General features: G+C 41.1%; 1 protein-coding gene across 1 annotated transcript; it reads right to left on the bottom strand.

Annotated features, from left to right (window-relative positions):
• Positions 1 to 3,968: 3,968 nt before the first annotated feature.
• Positions 3,969 to 5,239, bottom strand: LOC5570459. The gene is made up of 2 exons (XM_001653150.2): positions 4,886 to 5,239; positions 3,969 to 4,692 (listed from the first exon to the last, which is right to left on the bottom strand). Exons 1-2 carry the CDS (start codon positions 4,901 to 4,903, stop codon positions 4,300 to 4,302), a joined length of 411 nt encoding a protein of 136 aa, XP_001653200.2. The 5' UTR covers positions 4,904 to 5,239; the 3' UTR covers positions 3,969 to 4,299.
• Between the last annotated feature and the right edge of the window lie 6,865 nt (positions 5,240 to 12,104).

The following is a 12,104-nucleotide window of genomic DNA, read 5'->3' as shown; positions in this document are numbered from 1 at the left end:
GGTGCTCTGAGTGGTATGAATTTCCAGACGATTCCTCGCCGTGAAGTTTCGTTGGAAATCGCAGTCTTTGCATCTGGGTCGTGCAGCAAGTCGTAAAGCTCTCGAAGATAGTTGCTGGCGCCCTTGAAGTTCAGACCGTTGTCCGAGTGGATTTCAGATGGCATGCCTCGACGGGCCACGAATCGGCGCAATGCAGCAATGAAAGCGGCAATGGTAAGGTCTCCTACCAGCTCGAGATGGACCGCTTTCGTAGCGAAGCACACAAAGACGGCTATGTAAGCCTTCTGCGCTGCTGCCCTTCGGTGGACAGGTTTAAGGTAGACAGGGCCACAATAGTCTACGCCCGTGACGGTGAATGCTCGGGCAGGGGTTGTACGAGGTTTTGGGAGTTGTCCAGGGGGTTGGGTTATAGGGACAGGGTTGCTTCGGAAGCATCGAATGCAGTTCCGGAAAGTAAAGGTTGCCAGTGCCTTACCACGAAGTGGCCCGAATTCTTGACGGATTTGGGCCAGGGTCATACGGGGGCCAAAATGGAGTGACAGGTTGTGGTATGCTATTGCCATTTGCCGTGTGAAAGAATGGTTGCTTGGGAGGATCATGGGGTGCCGAACAGTGTATGATTCACCGGCCAGGCGTAGCCGGCCACCAACGCGAAGTATGCCGTGATGATCGAGGAAGGGATGAAGCAGCTTTAACGATGAGTGGGGAGGTACGAGTCGATGGCTGGCGAGCGCCTTTATTTCTGCGGCGAAGGGTTTCCGTTGAACACATCGTATAAGTGCGTATTTGGCTTCTTGTAAATCTGCGACAGTCAGATTCGGGGATGCTGGGGGCTATCCGCGATGCTGACAATTCCGGATGAACTTGAGGCAATACGCTGTAATCCGCAGGAGTTTCCAGTAGCAAGAGTAACGGTCGAGAAGTGGATGGAGTTGAATTGATTCTGTTGCTACTAGAATGCCTTTCTTCTTCTCCAAGAGTTCCACCGCTGGTGCCTCGTACGCTAAGTGCTGCTCATTGTTCCAGTGTTGGTCAAGCAGCGATAACCAGTGTGGACCGTGAAACCAATTCTGCATATCAACGAGATCCTTCGGCAATACTCCTCGTGACGGAAGATCGGCGGGATTTTCGGTCCCCTTTACATGATTCCATCGATGTCCCTTTGTGAGATCCTGAATGTGCGCAACTCGATTAGCGACGAATGTAGGCCAGACATATGGAGGCAACTTCAACCAGGACAGCACAACGGTTAAATCTGACCAAAACCAGGTCTCGGTATCCTCCATTTTCAACGCCTTGACAGTTGCACGGTAGAGTTTTGCAGCAATGTGGGCACCGCATAGTTCCAACTTCGCAAGAGTCGTCTTCTTCAACGCGGCAGGTCGAGATTTGGCTGCCAAGAGTTCGACTTTGATTTGCCCAGATTGATCGATGGATCTGGCGTAGATACACGCCCCATAAGCAGCCTCGGAAGCATCTGAAAAGACGTGAAACTGGACCAACATAGGATGGTTGGTGAAAGCACGTCGTTCCACCTTGATGTTTGCAAGAGCAGGCAGTTGTTCGTAGAACTTTGTCCACTGATCTGATAGTTCATTAGACAATGGATCATCCCAGCCTTGTACAGCTATCCATAACACCTGCATGCGTATTTTGACCCAAGAGATTACTGGAGCCGTAATGCCGCTGGGATCCCACAGCTGAGCGATGACGGAGTACACCTTCCGCCTAGTCCACTGCCCGTTTACAGTGAGATTCGAAACGTCGATGCCCAACAAATCCGATCCCGGTTGCCAATGAATCCCAAGCGTCTTCACCTGTTCTTGGTCGAAGTTCAGTGTTGACTGCGTTCCCAAATCTTCCACATCCAGTCCTTCCAACACACGTTTTGAATTGGAAACCCATTTGCGCAGTCGAAAACCTCCTTTTGGCATCAACTGCTCCAATTCCCGCCGTAATGCAAGAGCTTCTTCCTCGGAATTCGCACCAACAATGTAATCGTCGACGTAGAAGTCGCTTGTGAGCGCCTCTTTCGCTCGGGGATGCTGATCACCTTCGTCTTCCGCTAATTGATGCAAACATCGAGTTGCCAGAAACGAGGATGGAGCCAAGCCGAACGTGACTCGGTTCATCTCGTATGTTGTAATCGGCTCTGACGGCAAGAATCTCCATAGAATCCGCTGTAGAGGAGTGTCATCAGGGTGCACCTTCACCTGCAGGTACATTTTTTCGATGTCACTAACAAGGGCAACGGAATGTTTCCGAAAGCGTAGAACCAGATCGAAAAGTGGATCTTGAAGGACCGGTCCTACCATCAGCGCCTCGTTCAAGGAATGGTTAGATGTCGTCTTGGCCGATCCATCGAATATCGGCCGAACCTTCGTCGTCGAACTCGCCTCTATTATGACCGGATGGTGAGGCAAATAGCAAACGAGCCGCTTATCGTCCTTCAAGGAATCTTCTGGAACAATCTCCATGTGGTTTTGGTCCAAATACGCCCTCATCGCTTCATTGTATCCCTTCCGTAACTTTTCGTCCTTGCCCAGCCGCCGTTCCAACTGTACAAGTCTCCGCACTGCCATATCCTTCGATTCGCCGATCATCCGGTCGAAACCCATTCGCTTCGGCAGACGCACTACGTATCTCCCCGTTGAGTCACGGGAAAATGTATTTCGAAAATATTGCTCGCAGTCCTGCTCCACCTGGGTTTGACGGGGAACATCTCGCAATTCCTCGATCTTCCAAAAACGCTCGATTTTCTCATCCAGCGAGGTGTCAACCGTCACGTGGCAGCAAGGAACTGGATTGAGTTTGCCCAGATCTGCTTTACCAGCAGCAATCCATCCGAAAACGGTATTGACGAAGAGTGGAAGTTCATCACCCACGCGCTTTTCAACAATTCCGTGTATCAACAAGCCAATACGTCGATTGGCAGTGTCGGTTCTGTGGCTAATGTAATAAAATCAGTGAAAACGTCACTACCCCAACTATAGGAACACCCACAACTAAGGGAACACTTCCCCTAATGGGTGCGAACACATCTAGTGCTTCCAACTTTACGGCAGCCTTCCTTAACCGAGTGGTTAGAGTCCGTGATCGAACCAGAATCTTTTCGTGATTTGAATTTTACCTTGAACTTCCCTGGACATGAAGTATCATCGTACCTGCCACACGATATTCGAATGCGAAAATGGCAACTTTGGCAAAAAAGCTCTCAGTTAAAAACGATGGAAGTGCTCACTGGACACTAAGCTGAGAAGAAGGCTCTGTCTTAGTGAGGACGCGTAATACAATTTAGTTTTACTTTTCATACAAAAAATCTTACCAAGGGGGAAGGGTGGGTTGAAAAACCCCGAAAATTATCTTACGTAATTAATGGACCACCCCGTAGAAGAAACATGTTCTGTCCCGGTAGAGACGGTACATCAGAAAGAAAAGAAAAATATCAGCGGCGACTCAACGGCTGCAGGTGTTAATCAACAGATGCCTGATATCATTCGTCCATTGAGCCTTACCGGTGAGATGCCACCAAAAGCCGATAACAACAAAAAATCGAAAACGGATATGGAAGTGGATTGGTTACGAAGCACACAACATTATCTGAAAGAAACTGATCAAACATATTCAATACTAGCTACTAAATCGAGAATTACCTGTAATTGTATCAACGTTCAAAAAGTTCTCGAGCAAATTAAACTTGTGCCTGTCCTTACCCGAGCGGAATTGTTAGCACCTTGCCAAGTAGGATTTATTCTTTTGGAATTAGAAGCCTTTTAGGTTTTATTATCTGACTTTCGGATATGAAAAAATAAATGCACTAGGTATTATTTTTTATTAAGTTTAATATTTCAACTAGAGAGGGTTTAGATTTAGTTTGATAATCATTGCTTTGGAACAGCTGCTAAGAAGGTTATTAATAGTAAGAGTAATTTTTATCACATCCTTGGGCGCTATTTTCGCTTTTTCTGCTTATCCACCAATGTACGTAGATCGGAAGATGTCCCAATCGCGCGACTAATTCACGCCGTAGTGCTAATCAGAGTAGTATGACGTCATGACTAATTGCTCTTCAGGTTGGACTACATTTATGATGATTACATGCCATTTATAATATCGATATTATAGGGCTATGATTCAATCATATAAGCGCGACACGTTGCATACATTTGGACCATTCAAAAACTGAGAGCGTAGAAGTATTCACTAACACTATTAATATTAATTATATTCCCTGCTTTTGCGCGTCGTCTTGTTGGAACTGGACTTTTTTTTTTGAAAAATAAACTTTTGTGAAGCACACTAACCCATATAGTTGTAATAGTAGGGATACCTGTAGGCATATTTTGGCTTCTGCGTTGCCAATCGCTGAGCATTGCTATCCATCTGATGTTGCCTTTGTTGTTGTCGCATCTCCCTCAGACGTTGCTTTTTGATTTGCTGTTGGCGATAAACAAATAGGGGTCGAAAAATGATGGCCCGTTTTGCACGTTTCGGATGTTCCAGTCCTTGTTCAGCTTGTGAGCTACTGATGGACTTAGGGGCAGCTGTTGAAGGCCTTAAAGTTTCTCTCAAATCGTTACTGTTGTTCAAAGAGTCAGATGCTAGATTCGTTTCAAGTGAATGGTCCTTATATTCATTGATCACTGCACTTTCGATGCATGCAACAATTGATACTAGCACCACAAACGTGACCTGCGAAAGAATAAAATATAGTTTTTATGTTTGAGGCAATAATTATTTAGTAGTTTCAGTGTAATTTTGCCAAATTTATTAATGTTCATCAGACATTAATATTGACAACTGAACTCTTAGGCAGGAGTTTGAAAATATCCTTTAACACTTTTTATAGATGCACTGGTTCTTTATTTCTTCACACAAATCCTACCTTTTTGGAGAACTTCATGTTTCCTGCTTATATCCTCAAAGATCATGAACCGATCGTTTATTTGAATTGATGTCATTCGACAAAATAGTAACGACGTTGTTTGATAAAAACTCTCTTCTTTCGTTGAGCACCACTTCCTATGATCGTTGTTCAAGGACTGAATGCCTATCGTGAATCACCTTGACTTTATACATTTATGACATTGTTTTAGCGGATTTGTTGTAATTCGCACTTTTACATCCCTCCGTGGCAGTATCTCAGACACCGTTCAATGCGCCTGGAAAAGACTATGGCCATTTGTTGAAGCATATGATTCATCCAATAGTTAGAAGAGCGTTCCAGGAAAATAATTGATACGGATTTGGTTTGGCTCGAAAACTTTGCCAACTTTAAAATGTATACTAGTCCTAGGGAAAACTGGGTGATTTAGATCCCCATTTTTAATGAGGCTATAACTCTGCCGACGTTTGATGCGATTTGCTAACAATAATGTTTTTGCTAATTATAAATTACGCAACAACTGAAAATGCTTACAAAGTCTTACAAATGTATCTGATGCCCTTTTAATCTTAGTAAAGACTTGAGGTCTGTTTTGACCCTTTTCAAAATTCAAATCAATGTGACTTTTGATTGAAATAGCCCAGCAACTTTAAATTTTCTGACAATTATTTTTGTATGGAAAGTTTCAAGTTTGCGGAAACAAAAGTTTTGAATGACCCCTGGGCTTCCATAAAAAAAAAATACAAATTGTGACTTAGGGTCGTTTTCGACCCGAAAAAATTAGCTCGCAAATATCAGTGTGTTGATCTCTTGCAATAGGTACACATGTAAACGATACTTCCAGGAACTTCTCAGTTCTCCAGATATTTGTTTTATTAAATAAATCACAATAGATCTAAACAACATTTTTTCGTGGATTTTTGTGGATTGCTTTAGTATTTCTCTAAAATTTTCAGTTAGGAGTAATTTTTGTACGGATACCTGGCAAAGATACCTGCTGAGACTAATTGCAGAAATATTTCAAGAAATTCCTCAAGTAATTTATTTAGTAACGAGTTAGTGTGAGGGAATATGGGGTAATGGGTGCACCCAGAGGCAAAACGACCCACGATTAGGCTTACCAGGTTGTATCCTTTGGGAAGACATGTCCTCCTTTTTGGTCGTGTGTCCTTTCGTCTTCCTTTGGACTGAAATTGCCTTCTTTTTCAAATTAATACCCTTTAGTTTTCTTATTATTTTTTCGTTAGACTTATTTATTACTTTCGAATAAGAATGAAGGATTCTATACTTTTAACTCGATGTTAAGTGAATTTCCACAATTTTTGACTACACGTTTATAAATTTTAAATTTGGAAATGTTTTGTTGTATTTGATAAGAACATTTTCTAAGATTTTAGAATCGAACATCAAATAGCATTTTTGGTTTCTTTTTTTCTTTCTTTGGTTTTTAATGTTTGATTAACCCTCGAAACTATTCATTGAGATTGAGAGGTGCGATGTTCAGCAAAAACACGCGTTTTAAAATGTTAAAAATCTTGTAAAAGAGTTACGAATTTTTTAACATAAAGTACACACATTTGTATGAAAAAACTCGTTTAAAATTATTTTTGTCTATAGCTTTTTACTTAAATTTTTAACATTTTTCATTTCTTCTACAAAGTTGTTAAGCATCTTAAAACGCGCTGAACATCGCACCTCTCAATCTCTTAAGGTAAAAATATTATCAGTCGAATTCGTTTTAATAAGGCTTTTTGTTTGATAGTAAAAACCCATGCAAAGACGCTTATAAACAAAGGTTTTTATCAAATGCCGAAAGGGGAGATATGGTACTTTCATGATTTGTAAGAGTTATCTGCGCCATTTTGCGCCGAAGCCCGTTATAAGGGCCTAAACTACCCCTTGAAAAAAGAGTAATTCTTGAACAACTTTGTTACTTCAAAAGATAGGGTGATGATATGTTCAGCAAAAACACGGGTTTTTCTATGACAAACAACTTTGTAAAAAACACAAAAAATGTTAAAAATCTTGGAGAATAGTTATGATAAAAATATGATTTTTAGTGGCCATTCACATACAACGGCATATATCTCAAAAAGTAAAAGAGATAGAAAAATAGTGTCTTCGACAAAGTTGTTTCAAATTGCCAATTCTACAACTTTGGCGAAGACACCATATGTCTATCTAAATATTTTGAAATAATAGTTTTTCTATCTCACTGCTAGGTGGATTGATCACAAATCTTGTTTCGTCGAAAGTTGCGCTTTAATATACCAAGAAACTTCTCCGAACAAACTATATCGCTTAAATCAACGGTTTGGGCGCTATTCAAAAAGCGCATGAAATCGAGAAAATAAAACACAGTGGATTGGTACAAACACAAAGTGGAATAAGAAAAAACTCAGCAATCACAGAAAAAGAAGACCGTCTTTGCGAGTTTCGTCTCAGATGCATACCATTATCTGTGGAATCTTCATAAAAATGCTCTCAAAAAAAACTTTTGGGAGACGTTCATCAAATACCTACGTCACACAAAAATCGACCATTTTGAACTCCATTCCTTCCTTCGTCACATTAATTGTACGCGAGTTCAACAGTTTTTTGTATGATTTATCTTAATGTCCAATACCTCTTCCTCTCTAGACATTGTCATAGAAAATACAGATATATCACTGGTAAATCGATCGATTTGATCGCTAAAGCTGGATTAGCTGAAACTTCGCTGAATTATTTAATAGAGCTTGTAAAATCATTTTTTTGTGGAAAATTCGCAATGTTACATATTTGAAGTTTATTATTATTTTTCTTCGGTAACATATTCTTATGTATTATTTTTCTAAAATTTATTTGCCCAAATTTTCCTTTCAAAACGGTCAACATTGAATTTTTTTTACAACCAGAATAAAACATTGAGCTGGTGACCAAAACAACCAATTCATTATCTATAAAAATACATATTGGGTAGTTGAAGGGTGTAACCAACATTAGTATTCAGTGCTATAAATTTTAAGACAATTAACATCTTTGTGTGGATTGGGCCCATCTTAAGGTGAAACAGTTTGGAATCAACATCTAAGATTGCACTGAAACTTCAAAGGCACAAATCTCGCGAAGAAAGCATCCAACATCAGTGCACTTTTTATTTTAGCTTTGTGCACTAGCAGAAAGCTTGAAATAAGAAGATCAGAAATGTTTGCCAACTATTTCCCTAGTTTAGTGCCTTTGAAAACGTGGGTAGGGGTACAAGTTGGCCATTGTGCCGGCCATCTTAGGATTACGAGATGTTTCACCTTAAACCAACATATTTACATTCAATAAGTCAGCCGTTCCATTTTAAAAAGATGATACAAGAATTCAAAAGAATTGAAACTAAACGTTGGAAGCAAAAAGCTGATAACAACTACTTATCCGTGAAAACTGCCGACTCATTGTTTGATTTAGAGCTGGCCTCGAAAATGAGATTACAACATGCGGAAGATTATGTTCCTACGCTTCCAAAAATGCGGCATGCAATTATGAGCTATGGTTGAATGTGTCACTCAGTGTTGGTTTGCAAATTCATGAAATTTGATACGTCACAAGCTAAGTTTCAGCTTAGTCATCAATATAATGGCCTTTTCCTCCGAGGAACCATATTTCCGACATTTAGCCAAGTAATCCAGAAGATCTCATCTTGTTCCCTTTAGGCGTGATTTGCAAATCCAGGAAGTCTGGGACTTAATATCAAAGTGACTGTGCTTATACAAACTGCTTCTCCTAGCCGACTTAAACAATGTTACAAGGGATTAGTCTCGGTAGGGCTAATCTTCTGCAGCCAACTCGTGGTCGGCGCTGCAATTCTAACATAATGCGAGTGATAGTCATAGTAACTGCAATAATTATTCAGCAATGGCATCCGCCTACATTCTCTCTATTATATTGTCGGGGGACGTGTCCCCTCCGCATGTAACAAGCATGCGATCTCTCACAACATTGAAACGGGGGCAATCGTAAACGACATGCTCCGCTGTTTCCTCCACACCAGCACAATTGAAGCACGCAGGAGATTCTGAGTGCCTGAACTTATACAGGTACTGCATATAGCAACCATGTCCTGACAGAAACTGCGTCAGGTGGAAGTTTACTTCCCCATGGTTTCTTTTATACCAATCTGACACATTTGGTATCAGCCGATAGGTCCATCTACCTTTAGCGAAGTTATCCCATTCCTGCTGCCAACCTCTGAGCGTTGCCTCATTAAAGGCGTTGCGAACTCCTCTGGTACCACTTTGGTTGAAGCATTGAACATCTTTCTCATCATCAGCCCGATGGGCGTCATCCCGGATGTAATGCATACGGCCTCTATAGATACCGTTCGGTATGCGCTTGCTACTCTTAAGCACATGATCCAGTACGTGCTTTCCAACCGCTTTAGCACGCTTTAGATTTCTGCTCGTTCTAAGCGTTTTTGACCAGATTGGTCTTCCATACCTTAGTATGGATAGCACCACGCTTGCCAGAAGCTTGTGTTTGCTCCATCCTGACATCATCCTCGAAAGCGCCGCTATAGCCGTAGATGCCCTTTTACAGGCATATTCAACGTGGCTAACGAAGCTGAGCTTGTCATCGATCATTACCCCAAGATGCCTAAGGCTTGGATTCTATGGTGCAATCACCTACCGAGATAAGCGCCCGTTGCTCGAACTTGCGGTTGTTGACCATCACCACCTCAGTTGACGGTTGTTGACCACCACCACGTAGTTTCCTAGACTTAATCCATTTCTCAACTTTGGAAATAGAGTGCGTTGCTGTCAACTCTACTTCCTCCATCGATTCAGACCACTAGGGTGATATCATCGGCGAAGCCAACAATCTTAACACCCCTCGGAAGGGGCAGCCCTTGGGGCAGCCTCAGTACGTCATCGTACATCGCATTCCATAACATCGGACTCATGATTGAACCTTGAGGTACTCCCGTGGTAATTAGAACACTTTTTTGAACCCATGTGCCATACAGTAGAATCCTGCCATCAAAATAGCTTTCTAGAAGCTTGCACCGGTACCTTGAGGCGGTGAAGTGCGTGGGCTATCGCTTCCCAGCTTGCGCTGTTGAACGCATTCTTCACATCCAGAGTGACAACCACGCAGTAACGGATGCCGCTTATTTTATGCTCGATCGCCACCTCAGCTGTCTGAATGGCCGACTGGATAGCGTCCAGAGTAGATTTACCTCTCCGAATCTGAACTGGTTTTTGACATGCCGTCTGCAACTTCCGTATACGGTACTAGCCTGTTGAGGATCAACCTCTCCAATAACTTGCCTGTCGTATCTAGTAGACAGATAGATCTATACGCCAACCTGGTGGTTTCCCCGTTTTTGGTAGTAGCACTAATTTCTGTCGCTTCGATACATTCGGGAAGATTCCTTGATCTATGCAGCGTTGCATCGTGGTTCTGAACATGTCCGAATCCGCATTCTAAGGCAACATTTGGGATACCATCGGGTCCCTGTGCCTTGTTTGACGCGAATGATCTAACGACTTCTGCCAGCTCTTCGTTCGTCACTTCTCCTTCATCTGCCGCATACGGCGCTGGGGGCCATGGGCTTGTGGGATGATGCGGGAAAAGTACATCGATTATCGATCGCAGCTATTCTGACCTGACTATTGTAAGTTGAAGGAAAGGTTAACCCAGTAGTTCCCATATAACCCCAGAATTTTGAAAATTTCTGAATTGATCACATCGGATCCAGCTAGTAGAAGGATTTACGATCGACTTTGACGGATTTTTGTTGAAATGACTGGTGAGCATTTTGAAATGAGAACTTTTGATCATAATTGACGCCAGGCAGCTCTGAATGGCCTGGCAGTCGGAATGTGGAGGGAAACACGAGTTGTACCGAGTATACGAAGAGTTTGAAATTGTGAAGTGTATCATGGCAGGCTGCATTGGGCTGGTCACGTTATTCATATGCCGGAAGAATAGCAATCAAAAAATGGTTTTCGGGACATGATCTGGAACGGGATTATCACTGAAAACAGAAGATTGAAGCGATACTCCTTTGTTCCAGAATTGAGTGCCAGTAACAAAAATGAATGCTAAAGAGATTTAAGTTAAAAAATGTATGTTAATGTGAATTGAATTTCTGAGAGTGAAAGATTTTTAAAAGCATTTAACTACTTGACAAAATTTTGATCGAATTTCGTATCTCAGTTCTATAGATGAATCACATATGTGAGCAGATTTTCTCCATGACTCATAACTGCATGCAGTTTATTTTTGGAAGGATAGGGTCATAATCTTCCGCAAGGTGTAATCTCGTTTCCGAGGACAACTTGAAATCAAACACGAATGAGTCGGCAGTTTTCACGGGTAAATAGTTGTTATCAACTTTTTGCTTCCAGCGTTTGGGTTTAGTTTCAATACTTTTGAATTCTTGTATCATATGGAACATATGATATATTGAATGTAAATATGTATCTTTTAAGGTGGGCACGATCCACATAAAGATGTTAATTGTCTTAAAACGTATAGCACTGATTACTAATGTTGTTCACACCCTTCAACTACCCAGAGCATATTTTTATAGATAAACATATAAGTCCTATAAAACAGATATACTGTGATATCAAAATCGTTTTATACTTCTGGTGAGATCTGACATAGGTCAGATTGTTGTTTGAGACATATTCAATTGAAGGTTTTAACAAAACGATGTGACATCCGACAAATTTTTGAAAAAAAATAATAATAAAAAGATCTGTTTTTGCTCAAAAATTAATACCTGCTTTACATTCTTATACAAATAATTTGTTAGGAACTCATTGGAATCTCGCTAATAAATATTGTTTAAAGATTCTTTTATTATTGAGAATAGGTAGGTAGGTAAATGATTGTAAGGGAATGCGATCTGTTGCCAATGATATGCACATATCGTTCCCTTGAGGCTACAACTAGATAACCAAAAAATCCAAATTTCGAACTATTCAACATTGACCGTTTCACAGGGTGATGGATAATCACAGCGAATATGATTGATTTGAGTTGTCTACTTTGAATCAAACGCTTATGATCTGTGAATTTCTTGGAGATTTAATTAGGTTTATGTTTCGACAAATTGAACTCTAAAAATCTTTATTTCGATTTGAAGCATTAAGGGGACGATACTATATCTATATAATATAAAAAATACCATGGGAGTGAATGGGCAACGAATGCCAACATAGATATGAAATCCATATAA

Source organism: Aedes aegypti, chromosome 2, assembly GCF_002204515.2.
Source record: "Aedes aegypti strain LVP_AGWG chromosome 2, AaegL5.0 Primary Assembly, whole genome shotgun sequence".
NCBI classification, from domain to species: Eukaryota; Metazoa; Arthropoda; class Insecta; order Diptera; family Culicidae; genus Aedes; species Aedes aegypti.
This window is presented reverse-complemented; position numbering and strand designations above follow the sequence as displayed.